Source organism: Sturnira hondurensis, unplaced genomic scaffold (genome assembly GCF_014824575.4).
Source record: "Sturnira hondurensis isolate 20B ecotype Veracruz unplaced genomic scaffold, ASM1482457v3 Scaffold0003090, whole genome shotgun sequence".
Taxonomy (NCBI): Eukaryota; Metazoa; Chordata; class Mammalia; order Chiroptera; family Phyllostomidae; genus Sturnira; species Sturnira hondurensis.
Window position 1 is genome coordinate 8,106,094 of NW_028075721.1, and position 20,294 is coordinate 8,126,387.

The 20,294-nt window shown below is 49.1% G+C and overlaps 1 protein-coding gene across 1 annotated transcript; it reads left to right on the top strand.

Moving 5' to 3' along the window:
- The first annotated feature begins 2,381 nt into the window (after positions 1-2,381).
- Positions 2,382-18,653, top strand: GOT2 (glutamic-oxaloacetic transaminase 2). Its single transcript, XM_037041594.1, has 10 exons — positions 2,382-2,577; positions 6,994-7,150; positions 8,416-8,544; positions 10,427-10,486; positions 11,038-11,199; positions 11,425-11,529; positions 12,777-12,927; positions 13,378-13,543; positions 16,760-16,910; positions 17,484-18,653. Exons 1-10 carry the CDS (start codon positions 2,489-2,491, stop codon positions 17,604-17,606), a joined length of 1,293 nt encoding a protein of 430 aa, XP_036897489.1. The 5' UTR covers positions 2,382-2,488; the 3' UTR covers positions 17,607-18,653.
- Positions 18,654-20,294: the final 1,641 nt, after the last annotated feature.

Genomic DNA, 20,294 nt, shown 5'->3' on the forward strand with positions numbered 1-20,294 from the left:
TTTTCCACTTCTCCCTGCATCGAATCACCCGACCCTTTGGATTCTACCTCCTTGATACATCCCAGACCTGTAAGCTTTTCTCCATTGCTGCTACTTCTACCTGACCTCCAACCTTCAGAATTTCTTGCCTGCATTACTGAGTCACACTTCTTTCTACCTCATCTCCCTACCTCTTAGGCTTGTCCTTTCCATCTTTCAGACCAGTAACTCAAATTAGCTTTCTCATTGGACATGTTAAATATATATATTACAGAGATCAATATGAAAGATGCCCACACCCAGAATGGTGACAAAAGGTGTTAATATTATTCGAAGTTTTTCAAATATTTTCTTTATTTATCTTCAGAGGGGAAGTGAAGGAGAGAAGGAGAGAAACATCAATGTATGGTTGCCTCTTGTACATCCCCCACTGGGAACTGGCCTGCAACCCAGGCATGTGCCCTGACTAAGAATCGAACCACGATCCTTTGGTTCACAGGCCTGTGCTCAATCCACTGAGCTACACTAGCCAGGGCTGAAGTTTTTTATGAAACAAATTTGACACAGTTGTGGCGTCCCCTCCACAAGGGCGAACACCCTCCCGTGCCCCATAATGCCATACTGAATGAACTGTGTCCTTCATACATGTTTTCAAACTCTGACACCCTTTACGAGTAAATGTATGGTATGGTCCATGTATTTTTAATTTTTATCTAAATCATGCCATATTATACCTATACTTCTGCAACTTGCTTTTTTTTTCATGTTTTTGAGGTCTGCCCATGTTGACACCTATAAACTGAGTTCCTCCATGCCCATAGCTCTGTAATACTCCATCATGTGACTTAACAACACATCTGTCTGCTTCCCTGATGGGCAGTGAGGCTGTTCCTATGTTTTGCTTTTATAAACAATGTTTCACTGACATCCTTATACACGTGTGGGGTCTCTAGGGTCTATTCATGGAAGTATAATTGCTAGGTCTTAAGACAGTGAATGTTACGGATGGAAATGCATTTCCCCAAAAAGGTATGTTGGAGTTCTAACCCCAGGTACCTACGAATGTGACTTATTTGCAATGAGGGTCTTTGCAGATATAATCAAGTTTAGGTGAAGCCATTAATGTGGGCCCTAATCCAATATGACTGGTGTCCTTAAAAAGAAAAAAAAGAGCCCTGGCTGGTGTAACTCAGTGGATTGAGCACCAGCTGCAAACCAAAGGGCTGCCAGTTAGATTCCCAACCAGGGCACATGCCTGGATTGTGGGCCAGGTCCCCAGTAGGGGGCATGCGAGGCAACCACCCATTGATATTTCTCTCCCTCTCTCTCTCCTTCCTTTCTCCTCTCTCCAAAAGTAAATAAAATCTTTTTGAAGAAAAAGAGACACACAGGGAGAGAATGGCATAGAAGATGGAGTCAGAGATGGGAGGGATGTGTCAACAGGCCAAAGAACTGGGCAGGATTGATGGCATTTGCCGGAGGCCAGAAGCAGGCCTGGAGCAGAGTTTGTCTGAGAGACTCCGGAAGGAACAAACCCCACAGACAGCTTGATTTTGGCCTTCTATACTCCAGAACTGTGACAGAAGAAATTTTTGTTATTTTAAACCATCTAGTTCGTGGTAATGTAAAGGAACTGTGTATGGCAGCTGCAGGAAACGTGAAACGGAAAGTCGAAGCCCATGGGGACATAGGATGAGGTCGCAGCGAGAACAGATGATCTGAGATGGTAAAGTGGAAAGGGTGCGGGCGGTGTGATGCCGCGGAGCATAAAGTCGATCAACACGGGACACGGCTCTAATTGGGTTTTAGGGTTTCCAAGAAATGGCCGTTGCTTAGGATGGATTGGTTTGAATTATTCAGCTCGTAGAATCTCAAATGCATTCGTTTTGTCCTTTAAAAGTGATTAATTCCCTTCCACGCACAACCGCAATGATCTGACATACACGGGTCTGTTATTATAGCCACGAGTTATGTTGTGCTTTCTAAACCAGGCCGTTTGTAGAGGTGATCAGCTAATCTTTCTTAATCCTCCCAAGTGCCCCCATGAGGCAGGAATGTTATCCTCGGCAACAAAGAGAGCATTCAGTAGAGTGAGGTGATGTGTACTTGGGAGAACATCTGGCTGAAGATCTAGGGTGGGCCACCTTGTTACCGGCTCGAGGAAGTTAGTCAAATTACTTCACCTGCATCGGCATACATTTCCCCATTTTTTCAAAATGACATACTAGCCGCTACCACTTCCGTGCGGCGAGTGGTGATTAACCACCCTTAAGCAGCGTCATTCCCCTTTTCCGAGACTACGTGGACCCGGAGGAGCCTCCTCGAGCGCTGGCGGACCCGCTCGCTCCCGCCGCCAGGGTCCGCTGTGACGCGGTGCGGGCCTGGCTGCTCTAGCCTCACCCGGGGAACTCGCTGCCCTTACCTTCAGCAGGAGCGCGCGCCCCGGAGTCTGCGCCCGCCGGTCCTCCGCTCTGTCTTGCAGCCACCCACTGCCCAATTGCCGCCCACCATGGCCCTGCTGCACTCCAGCCGCGTCCTGTCCGGGATCGCCGCCGCCTTCCACCCAGGCCTCGCGGCCGTGGCTTCTGCCAGAGCCAGGTAAGCGGGGAAGACGGAGCCGGGAAGACGGGCCTGCCCCGGGAGCTACCGACACCGCCAACACACGCACACACTTGCACACACCTTATCGGATTGAGCGGCCGCGCCACACAATGACCCTCGGGGTCATACATCCCTCTCCTCCCCCGCCCCCCAGACCGCGGGAGAGCGTGCCAACGCGTTCCCCCCAAGTTAGGAAGTATGGCCCTCTACGGCACCCGACTCCCACTCAAGGTGGGGGTCACGGGGCACAGATTCCGCGTGGGGGGTGGGGGATTGGGGACTCGCGGAGAGCCCGCGGCTGCGGCGCCAGGCAGACCTCGCTCCCATTGGCTGCAGGGCTGGGACTGCCTCGCTCCCATTGGCTGCGGCGCGGCGTGGGGGTGGACCGTGTGTGCCACGGGTGTGCCCTTGACAGGCTACGGGTGAGGGGGGAGCGGCTGCGGGGCTCACCTGTCGTAGCCTCCCCTGGGGCCCGACCGGGTTTAGCTGGCCTACGGCTGACGGCCATTAGTGTGCCCGGGAGAGTGAAGCACACGGAAGGAAGGTACCCGGGACTCTGACATTCTGCCCAGCCATCCTCCCTGCATCCGGTGACCTTGGCGCAAGGCATCCTCCCGCCCGAGTTACCGCTTAAGTCACCCGGGCTTCCCCCCTCCCAACTCAGTCATTTGACCTTTGGGTGCAGAAGAGTCAGAGTGTAGCGCACCTCTGTTTTTTAAGCCTTTAGGAGGTCTGCCTGTGGGAAAGTGGCCGTTCTCCCTCTCCATCTCACTCTTCATTTAGTAAATATTTCGTCACCCGAGTTTCACAGAGCCAGGCACTGGACCAGATGCTGGTGATAGACACGGCCTTGAACGAGCCTGAGAAAGGTGTCACTGAGACAGTTACTAATACTTGTTTTAAAAAGTATGTAAGTTCTGGCAAAGGAAAAAGTACGGTGCATTAATTGCTTTGTAATGGAGACCTGAGCCAGGCAATTTAATTCACTCAAGAAGCGGACTGGGGCCCTGGCTGATGTGGCTCAGTGGATTGAATGCAGGCCTGCGAACCAAAGGGTCGCTGATTGATTCCCAGTCAGAGCACCTGCCTGGGTTGCAGGCCAGGTCCCCAGTTGGGGGCATGTGAGAGGCAACCACACGTTGATGTTTCTCCCTCTCTCTCTCCCTCCCCTTCTCTCTAAAAATAAATAAATTTTGGGGAAGCAGATTGGGGACTGTGTCCTTAAATGCTACCTAATCAGGAACCGAGTCTCCAAACCTCCACAATCAGATGTTAACTCCAAGGAGCAAAGCCTTTACTTCTTTTCCTTTTCTTGGCTTTTTGATTGAATGTTTGTATGATGCCTTGAAGCCTGCAGAACAGTTTGTTCTTTATAAAGTCCCACGTCCTTGGCAGTAGTTTTTCCCAGACCATCACACTTTCGTAACTCTTTGATGTGGTTTCTTCTTGGCTCACTGTCATGGTGTGCTCTTTAAGTCAGCCTACCTACTGGACCAGAGTTAGGGAGGGGTTATTACCGTTTATTCAGCGAATTTGGAGAACAGAAAGTAGTGCCTAAAATCACGGGTGCCAGAAAGCGAGTTTCACCGTTGGTATAACAGTAAAGTGATCTCTTACAGATTTGGCTGGATGGTCTACAGCTCCGCTTACAGTACTTGGTGAAAATATCCATGGGAGTGACCTTTTAGTCATGCTTTCAGTTTGGGAGCCTGACTTATTTTTCCTTTCCGTCTTTTCCCTGTTAGAATGTAAATTCCATGAAAGCAGAGACCCGACCTACTTTATTCATTATTGTATCTCAGCAGTTAGACCAGTGCCATTTTAACATTGTATCTTACATTATAATCTAAACACACAAGGAAACTGCAGTTGCAACATGTGTGCAAAAAGTAGTCTTAGCCTTGGCTGGGTAGCTCCATCGGTTACAGCATGGTCACAATAAGCCAAGGTTATGGGTTCCATCCCGTGTCAGGGCACATACAAGAGTCAACCAAGGAATGCACAAGTAAGTGGAACAACAAACTGATGTTCCTTTCTCTCTCTCTCTCTCTCTTTTCCTTCCTCTCTCTACAATCAATAATTTTTTTAATAGATGGAGGAAATCTTACCTGTAAAAAAATCGTCTTAAAATATTTGAGCACCTGCAGTTGAGGTGCTATTCAGGCTGAAATAATGGTAAGGTGATGGAACCAGGTGCTATATTTGGCTGTAGTTGTTAGCTGTGCAGAAAACAAGGCAGTAAGAACCTTCACTCCCACCACTGTAGAAGTGATGTTACCTAAAAAAGCCAGATGTTAAAAGTGGAAACATTTAAGATAACTAATTGAAGTTTCTTTTCTTTAAAAAGTTTATTCTAACAGAGTAAAGCCCTAAAAGTTGGTATTCTGACAAACTGAGGGTTTATACTTGGGTCATTTAAATGGAAATCTCTTAAGCCGAAGTGATTGTCATTCTTTTTTTTTTCTTTAAGATTTGATTTATTTATTTTTAGAGAGAGGGAGAAAAAAATTGATGTGGAGTTGCCTCTCACGTGCCCCCTCCTGGGAACCTGGCCCACAACCCAGGTGTGTGCCCCTGACTGGGAACTGAACTGGCAACCCCTTGGTTCGCAGGCTGGCACTCAATCCACTGAGCCACACCAGCCAGGGCTCTAGTACTATGTCTTTAAAAACATCAGCATTCTTATATTGCAGCAGAGTGTCTTTGCCCTTTTAAGGAATGGAGTAATTAAGGGCATGCCCTAACCCGAAGGAGATTACTGACGTAGGACTAATCAAACTGCATATCCCTGCTCCTATATTTAGATTTTTGAGATTCCGTATTTTCACAATGCTTTTAGAATTCTTCTTTAATTTTAACATTTTTTATTGTTGTTCAAGTAGTTTTCAGAATTCTTCTTGAAAGGCAGTACTCTCTGGGGATGGCTGGGGTGGTAGGGAGTGGGGGGGGGAATGGAGACAACTGTACTTGAACAACAATAACAAAATGTGGGGAAAAAGAAAAAAATACTTCTCTCCATTATATCTGTGCCAGAAGACTCAAGGCTGTGTCTGAGAGCATTTCTCTGCCAGATAAACTTTTTAAAGAACATGACAATTAAGTGTTCCTCCCACCGTTTAACAAGGGTGCCTTCTGTCCCTGTGGTTAGGGGCAGTGGCCCTGTCATCACTGATTGACGACCTCAGAGACAAAGCCGTCTTTTCAAAAACAAAAATTGCTTACTAGAAGCTTTCTAGCATATGTCCTTGACATTCAAAGTGTTCCTTTTACTCATCAGCTGAAGACAGTGATGGAAGTAGGCAGGTGGCTACGTGTTTTCAGACTCCAGACTGTGGGTGGGAAATAACAAAAGCTTTCTTCAGGCCCAGTTCCGAAGTTGCTTCAAGGTGTCTGTTTCTCACTGTTGCTGAGATACTGGAACAACCAGGAAGCCCAGAACAATGAAAAAAAAATAGGGATTATGAGTTCTGGCTGTAGAACTATCAAGGAGGAAGAGTGATCCTATCTCCCAAGACTCTAGAAGAAACTAAGTAGAATAATTGAAAAGCAGGAAAGACCTGTGTTTGATCATAAAGCCTTATGGCCGTGTGCTCCTTGAATTCTCTGGGTACGGCCTCAGCAGGCTTCATACTAGCAGCACGGTCGTTTTGAATAAGAGTGTCACACGATCATGTGCAGAAATACCAGCTAACACCAAATACTCTCTCTGTGCCAGGCTCTGTTCTGTGTCGTAGTTAATAACCCCTTTCATTCTTAAAACCGCCCCCATCTTACAGACCAGCTCTAAAAATACAAGTGTGTGTATGTCACTCCCCCTACCCGATCACCAACACCCCCCCCCAAAAGTAATGATTCTACATATTTTCAGCACATCGAAGATGGGGCCAAGGAAACTATTTTTAGCAAGCTCTCCAAATGATGTCCTTAGCAGGTTTGGGGCCAGGATAAAAACCCAAGCCCTTTGGCACGGATGGGGGTGGGGTGGGCAGTGTGGCATTATCCTCTTACACTGCCCTCGCTTACTTCTCTCGTGTCATCTCTGCCACGCTCAGCTTCTCACTGCCAAGTTGCTTGACATACTCTTTGCCTGGGAACTCAGGTCCGGTGTGGACTGCTTTGAAAGCCAGCATGTGCATCCCGCCCTCCCCAAGGGTGTTCCAGCAGGTGCCCCCTTCTGCTTCTCATAGGATTTGTGTGGAAATTGTCATTCTTCTCCACCCTTCTGGGAGGTGCTTTGAAATCTTACACATGGTTGAGTTATGGCAGGCGCCATGTCATGTCATAGTAAACATGCTTTGTCATGTCATAGTAAACGTGCAGCGGTTTGTTGCGATGGATTTGTGGCAGATCGGAGACCTTTCTGGCCGTGGAAAGCCTGCTTCTGTAACTGATGTCTTGTATTTCCCGTTTCAGCTCCTGGTGGGCCCATGTGGAGATGGGCCCCCCAGATCCCATCCTGGGGGTCACAGAAGCCTTCAAAAGAGACACCAACAGCAAAAAGATGAACCTGGGAGTTGGGGCGTACCGGGACGACAATGGAAAACCTTACGTGCTCCCTAGCGTCCGGAAGGTAAGCTTGCCATCCTCCTCCTGCCCGGTGGGGAGAGGTGAACTAGGGGGGCTCCCGGAGAGCGGCAGAAAGGCTGCTGGGCCGGGAGCCAGGAGACCTTGGGTCAGGCTCTGGGCTGCGGTCTCCTTGGCTGTAAAAGTGAGTGGTTGGAACTACATGGTCTTGTCCAAGATTAAACTTCTGTGATTGCCCGTAAAAGAGGCATAATGTCGCGTTTAATTCTGAGGATACGCGAAAGACCAAGAGTTCCAACATTGTCTCTTGGTGGCAGGAATAGGCCTTCGTGGATGAGGGTGACTCTTAGTATTTGCCACTTCTCTCATTTTTGATTGCCTTAAGAAAGCCTACCTTTCTACACGGACGTACTCTGTCCTTTCTTCCTATCACACAACAGAATCATTTTCTTTATTTTTGTTGCATATTTTTCAGTAGTCTTTGTATGGGTTATTATAACTGTAATTTAATGCCCTAAGAACAATTTTTTCGAAGAAAGTATGTCTTCCTGTGCATCCGTACCAGGCTTCACACCAGGGGCACAGTGATGAACCACCAGTGTGCTGCTTTGCCACTTCCCAGGTGGGGCAGTGCCGTGTGTGTCTGCCGTTCCTCCCCGCTGCAGAGCTGGGCACCGCGAGTGGCAGTGAGAGAATACTTCGGGGTGAGAGGAAAGAACTCGCAGCCGACTGGCTCCGGCCCTCAGGAGCCGCTGTAGTAACAGAGCACAGGCTGAATGGACCACGAAAAGGAGAGATTTCAGAGTGTAGGAGGGCCCGTGAGGTGTCGTCTCTACAAGCCTCTGAGTAGCAAAAAGGACTCAAGAAACAGGGTTTGCCTCTGGTCTCAAGAAACCAGTTTGAAGTGTTCAGCAAGAGTTAGCTGCTGTTGTCAGCGGGAACACCGCCCACACGCTCCTGTACATCTGCCCATCAGCTCTTCACCTCGGTCACTCGAGGTGTAGAGGCAGTTGCTCCCCCACTCGACAGATGAGGAAACTGAGACTCAGGATCAATACTGCTAATAAGGGACAGTCAAGTCTATGATTCCGAGCCATGAAGACATGCGTCTGTTACTGTTAATTTAACACTTTGACGTTCTGAGACTGGCACATGCCTTGAAATGCTTTTCCTTCTTGTGTATTTAGATTGAGGTTTATTATCTTGTGTCTGAGTGTTGCCCTTGAACCTTCTTGTTCTTGTGCATTCCTAGAATGCTGTTTTACGCTCAGTAGTAAACAAGAGACGCTACTCGTGTTTCCTCTTGTCTAGGCAGAGGCCCAGATTGCTGCAAAAAACCTGGACAAAGAATACCTGCCCATCGGGGGACTGGCTGAGTTTTGTAAGGCATCTGCACAATTAGCTCTGGGCGAGAACAGCGAAGTGGTGAAAAGTGGCCGGGTAAGCCGAGCAGACTCTGGCATCCCACAGGGTCTGTTTATTTAAACGCAATCATTTAAACGAATATGAGATCATTTAAACAATTTAAAACGAAAAAAGATACAGCACTTTGTGTGTGGTGATTGTTTTGAGGTGGCCACACATCTGCTAATATCTCTTCTTTAGATAGTAAATTGGCACTGATTACATAAAAGGTTTCCTACAACCCCAGTTCCAGAAACATGGTAGTAATCTGATAGATTCGATACTGCTTTTCTGTTAGTCTTTATGTGCTGATGTCCCCTTTACCTTAAATAAGCTTTAGAAACTCCAGACTGTGCCTAATTTTAGGCCCACCCTCATGTCCTAGGCTTCCAGCTTAGATGGAGGAAGCTGGCAGGAAATGAGCCACAGGGAGATGTTTGCATCTAGGAACAGCCAGGCACCCCTCTGCTGCTCCTTCCCAGCCAGTCTGCACGTGGGGGGAGAGCAGCTGTGCTCCCTCCCTGCTGCCTCCCTCCTCTGTCACGGGTCCAGAGAGCATCTCTGCAGCCATGAGCATCCCTTGGTTGTCTCCTCCTTCCAGCTCCCAGGGAGGGGGGCCTTCTTGTGGAAGAGGGACAGCCCTAGAGCTCACTGGACATAAGCGTTTTGCACAGATTCCTTCCTGTATGCGCCTTGCAGAGTGTATGCAGACCCACACTGTAGTAGCAGGCTAGCACCACACAGGCAGGCGATGCAGCCAGGCCACCAAACAGCTGGCGGACTCCTGATGGGAGGACCAGCCCTCCTGACGAGGGCTCCTGATGTGCTTTATAGCTTACTTTCTTTTGAAACAAATGTTAACTAATACATTTTCTGTTTGTTGATTTTTTTTTCTGTGTAAAACACACAAAGTAGCAAAACTAAGCCAACATTTCTCCCCTCCCCACCTCCCCATAGCCAGAATAAATAACGTTTTATTTACCAGACTGATCTAAGTCCAGAGGTTAGTTCATTGACTCAGAGAAGCATACACCCTTGACTCCATGGTGATACAGTAATGGTCTCAAGTCGTGGACAGAGCTTGGTTTGCTTAATATCTGTGCAGTCAGCCACCTGTTAACCCCTCAGGGATACTGTGTTTTTCTGTAATTTTTGCTTAGTCTGTGCACATCTAGTCATTAGTTATCTAAATGTGAGGCTGGCCAGTGTTAAACTAATACCAGCTTGTCTTTTATAAATTGCCTTTGCGAATCATTAGTATTACCAGATCTACAATCAGGTTTTTATTTCTGTCATGCCAAAGTTAGCACAGACAGACTTTGCTTATTAAAGAGTTTGTTAGTTGGATTCCTCCCCTTTAATCCAATGTCTCCCAGTCTGGAAAATAGGTTTATGTTTTATAGAGGCTTGTTTTTTTATGGTGCCTTTAACAAACAAACAAACAAATGCCCTGTTACCCAGGAGACGGATGTTTCAGATGAGAACTCCTAAAAGGAGCTTCTTCTCTTAGACAACCTTTAACCTGTAGCAACGTTGTTCTCATGGACTTCCTGGCTTGCTTTTCAAGGGACTTTGAGGTTCAGAGAGTCGTTCGATTTTGCGTAATTCTACAATAGTACGGAGTGTACTGGCTGTTCTTTTTCCCCTGCACAAACCACTCCTTTCTCATCGGGGAGATGGGGGGAATTAGCTGGAAGGAATTCCCTTCTGCAGCATCAGAGGCGTTGGAAGCTGAAGAGACGCCTCTTCTGGCAGCCAATGAGGACAGTCGAGTCACCCGTCCCTGAGCAGATGGGGAAGTGAGAGAGGGCTGTTCTCTCGTTTCCGAATGCCCATTTGGAGCGTGGTCGCCAGCCTCTCTTACCTGTTCTGCTAAGAGGGCGCCGTGCCCCACTGACCGAGGGTGTCTCTCCTGCAGTATGTCACCGTGCAGACCATTTCTGGAACCGGGGCCTTAAGGATCGGAGCCAGTTTTCTGGTGAGTCTGAAGTTCCTGCAGCAAAGAGCTGTGACACAGTCTGTGAGTCGAGGATGCCGGGGTTGCCTGGTGCACGTGCTTGCTGAGCCAGAAGTAGGTTTCCTCCTTCCAGAAAGTGGGGAGGCATCCTGTTCCCTGATAAATAGACTCGGAGGCTAAAAATCAAAGCACTTGGCACAAACCAGAAGAACTCACAAAGATGTTACTGTAGTTAGAGAAGGCAATGTTATACAATAAGTACAGTTTATTGGGCACACACACCGTTACTAGGAGCTTTTGCACTGTCACCCGTTTCATGTTTGTGAAGGAGGTTCCGTTACCACCATTTACAGGTGAAGAAAGTGAGGCGCAGCTGGATCCTTGGCCACGCAGCCGTGGGACGGTCAGAGCCGGGGTCTCAGCCCCGGTCACCTCGCTGCTTAGGCAGTTCCGTCTCGCGGTCAGAGACAAAAGCCAAGTTTCAGGACAGAAAAATGTCTTTTCGGTAAAATATGTCAACTTTGGCCTCTCCTTTCATCATGTCTTTCTTTCCCTTTCATCCCATCTCTTAGCAAAGGTTTTTCAAGTTCAGCCGAGATGTCTTTCTGCCCAAACCGACCTGGGGGAATCACACGCCCATCTTCAGGGACGCGGGCATGCAATTACAGGGCTACCGATACTATGACCCCAAGACGTGCGGCTTTGACTTCACAGGCGCCATGGAGGACATTTCAGTAAGTGGCCTTCTGGGCAGGAGGGGTGAGGGAACCAGAGACAGGCCCCCTCGTGGAGCATGGACATCCCCCAGCCGCGTCTCAATCCATGACTCAAAATACTGGGGATGAGCTGACTCCCAGACCGCAGGCGGTTTTCCCTACTTATCGAGTAATAGGGACCCTGTGGCCTTTCAGGTCAGTTTTCTCCTTGCAAAGCAATCTCTTGGTTGTTTGTCTTTTTAGAAAATACCACAGCAGAGTGTTATTCTCCTGCATGCCTGCGCCCACAATCCCACGGGAGTGGACCCTCGCCCGGAGCAGTGGAAGGAGATCGCCTCGGTGGTGAAGGTGAGGGGTGCAGACTGACTGGTGACCGTGAATTGCCTGCAGCCCACATGAAGCTTCTGCAACTTATTAGTAGCCAGGAAAGCACTCTGCATTGGCGTTTCTGTGGTGAAGGACACGCGAGCAGGGTGAAAGTGATCTTTGTCCCTTGGCCTGGGTCTGGGGAGTTCTAGCAACGCGTGTCATTGGCCGGCCTGTACGTTAGGCACCCACTGACCCCAGATGTCTGCTGGCAGTGGGTGCGCTTGTCCTGCTCACTGGTTACTTGTTCCTCCTGTACCCACTTTTTCGTGTGCCCTCCAATCCTTGCCACCTCCCTGGGCATCGCCAGGGTCATTCACGGGGTCGGCTGGCAGAGAAGGTGCGAGTCAATTCTAGGGGAGCCATTTCTGAGTCCCTGTTCCCACTCCTTTTGGTTTCCCTTCCTTCACATTCTGTCCAACCTCAGCTGCAGACAAAACGAGACGGAGAAACAGCATTCAGGGGACACTTCCAGGGTGAGCTGACTCTCAGGTGGCCACCCCAGGAGCCCTGAGTGGAAGACTCGGCCAGAGTGACGTTAGCCCCAGAGAAGGAGTGGGGCACAGGAGGGTCATTATTACTGTAACACAGGAGTGGTGCCAGTCCTGTGTCAACTAGACCCACGTAATTGCCCAGACCACTGCGCCACTGCGGGCCTAAGGAGGGCTCCCCACGTGACCGAGGAGCTTTTGGAAAGGTCGAGGTTAAGATTCTTCTCTTAGTGTTTTCTTGTTTTTATTCCTCACCTGAGAACATGCTTATTAATTTTAGAGAGAGGGGAAGGGAGGGAGAGAAACCTCAGTATGAGAGAGGAGCACCAATCAGTCACCTCCCACACACACCCGAATGGGAGCCAAACCCTCAATCCAGGCATGTGCCCTGGCCAGGAGTCAAACCCACGATCTTTGGGCTGACGGGACAACTCTCCAACCAAGTGAGCCACGTCAGAATGTCTTCTTGAGGGACCATACCAGCCAGAGTAAATATATATATATATATATATACGCGCACGCACGCACACACACACACACACACACATACATACATATATATATATATGTTAGTGTCTCAACTCTTGGGAAGCTTCAGCATGACCAGCCTGCCCTCTGGGGAGAAAACTGTGTGGACGTGGTTTGCATGAGGCAGGCCCGGTTCCGTAAGCACAGGCGGCCATCCGGGCATCTTGAGGGGGGCTGCCTGAAGCGTCGATCTTCTCCTTTCCTCCCCAGAAAAACAACCTCTACGCGTTCTTCGACATGGCCTACCAAGGCTTTGCCAGTGGTGATGGTGACAAGGATGCCTGGGCTGTCCGCCACTTCATCGAACAGGGCATTAATGTTTGCCTTTGCCAGTCCTATGCCAAGAACATGGGCTTATACGGTAAAGCAAAGGGCCCAGTGCGGTGCGTGTTCTGATGAGGTTGAGGGGGTGCTGGGAGGGGGCGCCACGCACGTGTGGAGTTCGGGTGTGTGCGTGTGTGTGTTTCTGCGTCCCTCTTTACCCAGAGAGGGAAGACAGGTAGAATGGACTCTACCAATCAGTGTCCCTGAATCCCTCCTGCAGAGAGAGCTAATTACTGCTTCTCTAAACAAGTGACCACTTGAGCCAAAAAGATGGATACAATTTTTAAAAAAAGACCTCCAAACACTCTTGAGTACTCAGACTCTCTGTTGTGCCCAGATTCTCCATCCTGGTTGTCAAAAACTGTTTATAACCGAGAGTCATTTTTGTGGTGTTTCTGGTGGAGACAGCTGATGGGTAACACATCTAACGGTGGTTTGCTGCAGCAAGGTAGACAGACCTAGAAGACGGGCCGTTTTGCCTTTTCAGGGGAGCGCGTGGGAGCCTTCAGTGTGATCTGCAAAGATGCTGAGGAAGCCAAGAGGATGGAGTCGCAGTTGAAGATCCTGATTCGTCCCATGTATTCCAACCCCCCCATCAACGGGGCCCGGATCGCGTCCACCATTCTGACCAGCCCCGATCTGCGTAAACAATGGTAAAGGCCCAGTGCCCACCCCACCCCCACCCCCCGCCTTCCGCCTTCCCCAGGCGGAGAGGGAGAGGAGAGTACGTTTTGTGAGCCCTTTCAAATCCATCCATTGCTCTTTCCCGATAAGAGACGAACATAGTTCAGAGACGGTATTTTTTTTTATCCCATCGCTTCCAGGTTAAATGAAACCTGCCTTCTAAGTTATAAGTGCTCATTGAAGTACCTTACGTAGGAACACTTTCTTTGGAACATCATATTTTTTATTTTTATTTTAATAATAGTTAGCATTGCATTGGGATTTCTGCATCTTTTGGTTTTTACTTCTGTGCCATCTGAATCTCTTGACACCTGAGTGCTACGTTAGTGTCACTCCGTCTTGTTGGCCACAAGCCACACATCGCGTGTTTTACATGATGATCCAGAGTGCACAGTACGTGTGTGTGTGTGTGTGTGTGTGTGTGTGTGTGTGTAGCGGACACAGCTGCAGAACGCAGCGCTAAACGTGTGCTGTACTCCAGTGCTTTCTGAACACCAGTTGCATCCAACTGCTTGAATGTGGTGCCTGCTGGCCGGTCATGGTCACTTTTAAAAACATCGCTCGGGGACTGGGGGTGGCAAACTGTCCTGCAGGTCGAATCTGGTCTGTGCCGTTTTCGTGACTAAAGTGTCCGTGGCACGCAGCCACGTTTATGTCCTGATGAATGAATTGTGCGTGGCTGCTTCTGTGCTGTGACAGCAGGGGCTGAGGAAGGGAGGCACCAAAAAATGTGCCAGCCCCTGCGCTCTACAATGCGGAGTTAATGAAAAGCCACGCCGCCCGTGGATGTGGGGTGTTAGGCAGGAATTTATCCTGGGTAGCTGGTCGGCTAAGGGGGTGGGTCTCTGAGCAGCCTCCTGGGTAGGAAAGCTCAGTCTGCCGTCTGCTCTTTGCAGGAAGCTTCACCTGCAGCTCATGTGGCCATCACGCAACAGCGCTTTTTCTACCCGAAAATAATCCTGTTTACGTTGAAGTAAAATGAAATAATCCTGTGAGCATCGAAGTGAACAGTCAGAGGCTTATTCAGGATAGCTCTTTTCTGTACAATACCGCTAGGCTAGGCTGACCGAAAAATCAAGTACTGTACTTTTAATTTTTTAAGATTTTATTTATTTATTTTTAGAGAGAGGAGGAGAGGAGAGAAACATCAACGTGTGGTTGCCTCTCACGCACCCCTTACTGGGACCTAGCCAGCAACCCAGGCATGTGCCCTGAGTAGGAATCCAACTGGTGACCCTTTGGTTCACAGCCCATGCTCAATCCACTGAGCTACACCAGTCAGGGCTGTACTTTTCAATTACAGCGTTTTCCCCCTTATAAAATGAATGTGAAGTACATTTCAGAAAGTTTGGGAGAGGAGAAAGTCAACTACCGTTCCAGTCACTGTAACTCAGGTCTCTTTTTCTTTGCCTATTATCATCCACAGTTGTAACGTGCCATGTACCATACTGCTCTATATGTGTGTGCAGGGTTGGTTTCAAGAGACTTGTACTAAGCTTGCTTTCTTTTTTGCTTCATAGTTTAAGTAGTTTTGAGAGGGGTTTGTTTTGTTTATTTAATATTTCCATATCCCCAGACGGTCATCAGGCTTCTGTTTTCTTCATGTGTGCGTTTGAGTACGTATTCGAAGTCTGTGGTGTGCAAAGATGACGAGGGTACTGTGCTAGGTGACAAAGAGGTCCCTCCCTGCGGGGAGTTGTAACCTAGTGAGAAAGACCCACGTAGGCACTGACATGAGACCGAATGGAATACGTGCTGACTCAAGGAAGAGCCACAGAGTCCAGTTGGGAGCTAGGGAGGCCGTCACAAAGACGGCAGCATCTGAGCTGTGCTTTTTGGGGAGAGGTATTTTTTCCCCAACAGAAATGAAGGGGAAGAGAAAAACTGGACACAGCGATGTGCAGTAAGGAAAGGCACGGGTGTGCGGTAGACAGGGTGTGCTCTGAGTCCCGGGTGGTTTCTGTGGCAAAGACAGTGAGAGGAGGGTGCAGAAGGCAGCAAAGCCAGGGGCTGGGGGGAGCAGATGGTGAAGAGCCCTGGTTGGTGCTGTGAGAAGTCAGAACCTCATGACAGGAGCAAGGGAGAGGGGGGGTTTGCTAGGGTCAGCCCGGGCGAGCCGTGGTCATACACGCAGTGCCTTTAGGACCCAGGCCTCGAAGGGAATGCAGAGCCGGTGGGTGGGACTGTGGGAAATTTAAACTCAAATGTCATTCCTGGGGACCAGGGGCTCCAGCTCCAGCCAGTAACCGCACTGCTGGTGCCGTTTGTTAAGACCACAAAGCCCCATTTTTATGTGCAAGTGCCCAATTTTAAATGTTTAACTGCATCAGATAAAACATGATGAAGACTCTACTTTGACCTTCAATTAGCTGTTTGTAACCTCTGTCCTAACTGTGCATGACATCATTGTAGAGAGATGGTTTGGAAAATGGGCGTGTCAGAACAGGAAGGCTAATTGTAAACGTTTTTACCGTCCTCTGGTTGGTGAGGGCCGACAGGAATTGCCTGTAGAACCATAGGAACTGCATGGAAAGGGTGGATTCTGAAGAAGGGAAAGATGTTTCCAGAATGAAGCCAGCCGTGTCCAGTCAAAGGGCTGCCCTCTCCAGTCCCCCGGAGAAAACTAGCCCTCTCTCCTCGGGGCTGTCCCAGCGCAGCACTGTCCCAGTGGTTCTTGCTTTGTCCCGCCCTGTTCCGTGGTTGCTGGTTGACAGGTGTGCGCCCAGCCTCCGCTGCAGCTCCCACAGGCAAAGGCCACATCTCAGCCCTCCCGCTCTCATCAGCACCGGCACAGAGCTCGGCACACCATAGGTCCCCCACACCCTGTCTGTGGTGCACACAGGAATGTTGGTTCCATGCATGGCAACAAGAAGCCATAGTTTCCTGTTGGATTCGTATTTTTTGTTCCCCACATAAAAAGGTGCAGAGCCTTAGCCCTCCCAGGGATTTAGTGTGATTCATTCATTCATTTTCCCTAATAACTCAAGTCATGTTAACTAATCTAGTTGCCTAATCGAAATAGTGCTCTGGTGTGAAGCAAAACACTGTGAAGTAGTTTTTTTCCTAGCCTAGCACGTGACTCAGGGGCACACGGGGGCCGTACTCCAGGGAGGTGACAATGCTGTGAGCTGTGGCCTGTCAGTCAGGGCGTGGCCAGAACTCAGCTGCATCCGGGCTCTTTCCAGGCTGCAGGAAGTGAAAGGCATGGCCGACCGCATCATCAGCATGCGGACTCAGCTGGTCTCCAACCTCAAGAAGGAGGGCTCCTCCCACAACTGGCAGCACATCACCGACCAGATCGGCATGTTCTGTTTCACAGGACTAAAGCCCGAACAGGTGAGTGGACCTCGACTCCTCTGTAGCAGACCCGATGAATCAGTCCTTGCAAACCCGAATCCCCACTAGGGCACCTGTCCGGTCGGGATTTCCCAGTCATTTCGGAGGCCTTCTAGGTGAAGGAGGTACGGAGCATCCATTCCATTTTACCCTTTATTAGCCCTTGCCCGTCTGTGTTCTGCACGGGGTTGCAAAATTCCGAAGAGCAGAGCTTGTTTTGACCGTCTCTGTGTCCGCTGCTCCCTGGGGAGATGACAGCGAGCAGGAGCCCGGCCGTTAGTAAGAGAAACAGCTCGTCTACAGCCGGATCCTGGATCTGTTTTTGCTACAAATGCTGAGTCTTAGATTTTTTTTTTACCTGTTTCCCCCTCAGAATTCATCATCACCCTACTCTAAAACAGCTTTTTTTCTTCTTTCACTCTTTAAGTTCACGTGCCAAATTCCGGGAATGGGACTCAAGTGAGAAGAGAGAGCCTCTGTTATTTTGCAGGCTTAGCATGGGGCTGTCGTGCCACGTCAGGCGGGCCCCCCCCCCTCCCAGCGGGGCGCACCCAAGCACTCTTCTCTCTGCAGGTGGAGCGGCTGACCAAGGAGTTCTCCATCTACATGACAAAGGATGGCCGCATCTCGGTGGCAGGAGTCACCTCAGGCAATGTGGGCTACCTTGCCCATGCCATTCACCAGGTCACCAAGTAATTCCCATGACGAGAGGAAACAGAGACGACCTTCCCGGCAACCTCTGCTGTTGGGAGATTCCCACGGAGGAAGAGGGAGGGTGGATGGTGGTGAGCGGATCATTTCTTTCAACCATAGCACTGAAAACTCAGCGCTTGAATGCGTTTCTCAGAAAAGGACATGTAGGGCAATGGGCAGAGGCATCTGTGGCTGGTACTTGGGACGCTATGGTTCTAAACCAAACTCTCCCTGATCTTTATACCTCCAGCTTTTCCGAGAGAGTTTACACGTACAAGAAAGTTATAGCCAAAAAAAAAAACCCATCAATCAGACCATTGCAACATTTCCAAAGCTTTAACTGAAGCAACATATGGTGTTGATTCAGCATGAAAATGCCACTTACTGGAGGCTTTATGAGAAGAACTAGTCCTAACATTGGTGGCTCCGTGTTTGTCTTCCCGGGACAGAGCAGCCTGACCAACACACCACGTCACAGAAATCACGTGTTGTCAAACCCGTGAGTCGGCTGCCACTGCAGCAGAAAAATTAAAAGATGCTGTTTCCGGTCTTATTTAAGAAAAAAAAGGAAGCAGGCTCTCCTTGTAGGTGCTCACAGGCACTTGAATGTTCCCTTCTCTTATCACTGCTGGTCTTCTTCATAGGCACAGGGTCTTTCGTCCTGTTCTATTGTTTGATTGACCATCAGGCCCATCCTGTAGCTCTGACTCATTTGAAGAATGGAGAACGTAATTTACCGCTCACCCCATCCCCTCACCTTGCTCAACAAAAAACAGCAGAGGATGGTAAACAGACCATTTCAGCATCCTCTTCAGTGATCGTCTGCTGCTGGGATGTCACCTCTGCCCAGTCGGACCTCGCACCTCTGTTTGTTGCTGTCGTAAGCCGGGCCAGGCAGGTGGAATCAGCGGAGGACATTCAGGGCTTTGGTTCTGACCTCCAAGTGCTTCCAGCTGGGCTCCGGCTGCACCCTTGGGGGAGATAACCACCATCTGCTCTGATTGCGCACACTTACTGCAGCCTGGTTTCTCTTGTTACAATAAAGTTACCAATAAAGTTACCGTAGACCTGACCTCCATCTACTCTGCTGTCCTCTCTGTAATGGGGGAAAGGGTAGGAGTGGATATATATAGACCAGAAATCCAACTGACCACAAACCTACAGATGTGTTTAGCTGTTCCCAATGTAAGCTGAAGCCGCATATTTTACCATTGTCTCAAGACTCGGCTTGTCCAATCCACAGGTGCTGAAAATGTGGACCCTGGAGGGGCAAGTGAAGTGCCTGGAAGGATCTTGTGGATGTGGGCAGGGAGCCAGGAAGATGGGGAGGTGGCAGCTTCAGGTGTCGGTGGGAGCCCGGCAAGGAACACCAGCAGTGAGTGTAAAGTTACAACCGTCACGCAACCTGGACATGAGATGATCCCGTGTGACCAACCCTCGTCCTCAGTGATGAGTAATAGGCAAATAACAAGCACTGTGAGGATAAAGTCCAGGGTTGCAGGTCTTATAGATCCTGATTTTTATAGGCGGTCTGTTGATGCTTCAGAATTGACAACTAATTCCATTATTTTAATGATTTACAAGTAAGGTGCGAACAGTAGGTTGCCACTCTGCGACTTCTACCATAAAGTCATTTGCTCTGTCAGCAGACATCTAGTGAGGTACCTGCTTGGCATCAAGGTTATTCAGTCCTCTTTTGCTTCCTGCTAGGAGCCATTCACGAAGGACCAAGCAGTGACCAAACAGCCCGTGAAGCAAGAGTCAGGCCAAGGGCACATCCACTATGTTTGGATGGTTGGAGGTGGCAGTGGGCTCAACTTGCTCTCTCCCCCTTGCTCCCACTCACGCCCCAGAGGGCATGGTGCACGGCGCGCTTGCTCCTGACTCTGACCCTTCTGTGTCCCTGTTGAGAATGGATACACCAAGGTGGTGGGTGGATGGATAAGTGCGTGAGCTTATCTGGAATGGCCTTTGGCTGGACATCTTTAGGAAAGTATTTTAACAGGGAAAACAAACATTCAGCAGCTCCAAAAAGGGACTGACCACCTAGGTTTGGAGAAACTGCTTGAAGTTTCCCTGTCGAAAACCAAATAGCAAGTCGGCTGCCAAGACCGCTGATGGCAAGGAACATGACCACCCTGCTGACCTCATTATTTTTAAACACACACGTTGCCAGCTTGCGGTGAACTAAGGCCCTTTCTTCACCAAACAGGGTCACATGGCGTGTGTTTTTTTCAGCAGTTCAGGCTGTCGGACTTCAACCCTTTTCTAGTTTTCTAGTCCGGGTCAAAGATGGGAATGTTCATCCACATGATGGAAGAGGTAGTTTGCCTGTTCAGAAAGAATAGGCATGCCTTTGTTTTATTATAATTTAAGGTAGAAGAGTTCTCAAATCTGATTTTTAATGCTGGTTCCCAGGCCTTACCTCTGGACATTCTGACACAGTATGTCTGAGATAAGGCTTGGGAGTCTTATTTTTTTTTAGCACTAAAAAGAGAAGTTCTAGGTGGTTCAGATAACAGCCGATCCATTGACTAGCCATTGGGTACTATTAGACTACATTGCTTCAGGCTTACATCTGTCTAAATGACCGAAGTCCAGCCCATTCAACCAGCTTGAGAGGTTTTTATTTACTTTTTTCCTTATGTGCAGTAAAATTTTTTTCATAAGAATTGTGGATTTATATCTAAT

Coding starts and splice junctions, on each gene's coding strand:
- GOT2 (XM_037041594.1), top strand. CDS start 2,489: ATGGCCCTGCTGCACTCCAGCCGCGTCCTGTCCGGGATCGCCGCCGCC. Junction 8,545..10,426: donor AAGTGGTGAAAAGTGGCCGG/GTAAGCCGAGCA, acceptor TCTCTCCTGCAG/TATGTCACCGTGCAGACCAT. Junction 13,544..16,759: donor CCCGATCTGCGTAAACAATG/GTAAAGGCCCAG, acceptor GGCTCTTTCCAG/GCTGCAGGAAGTGAAAGGCA.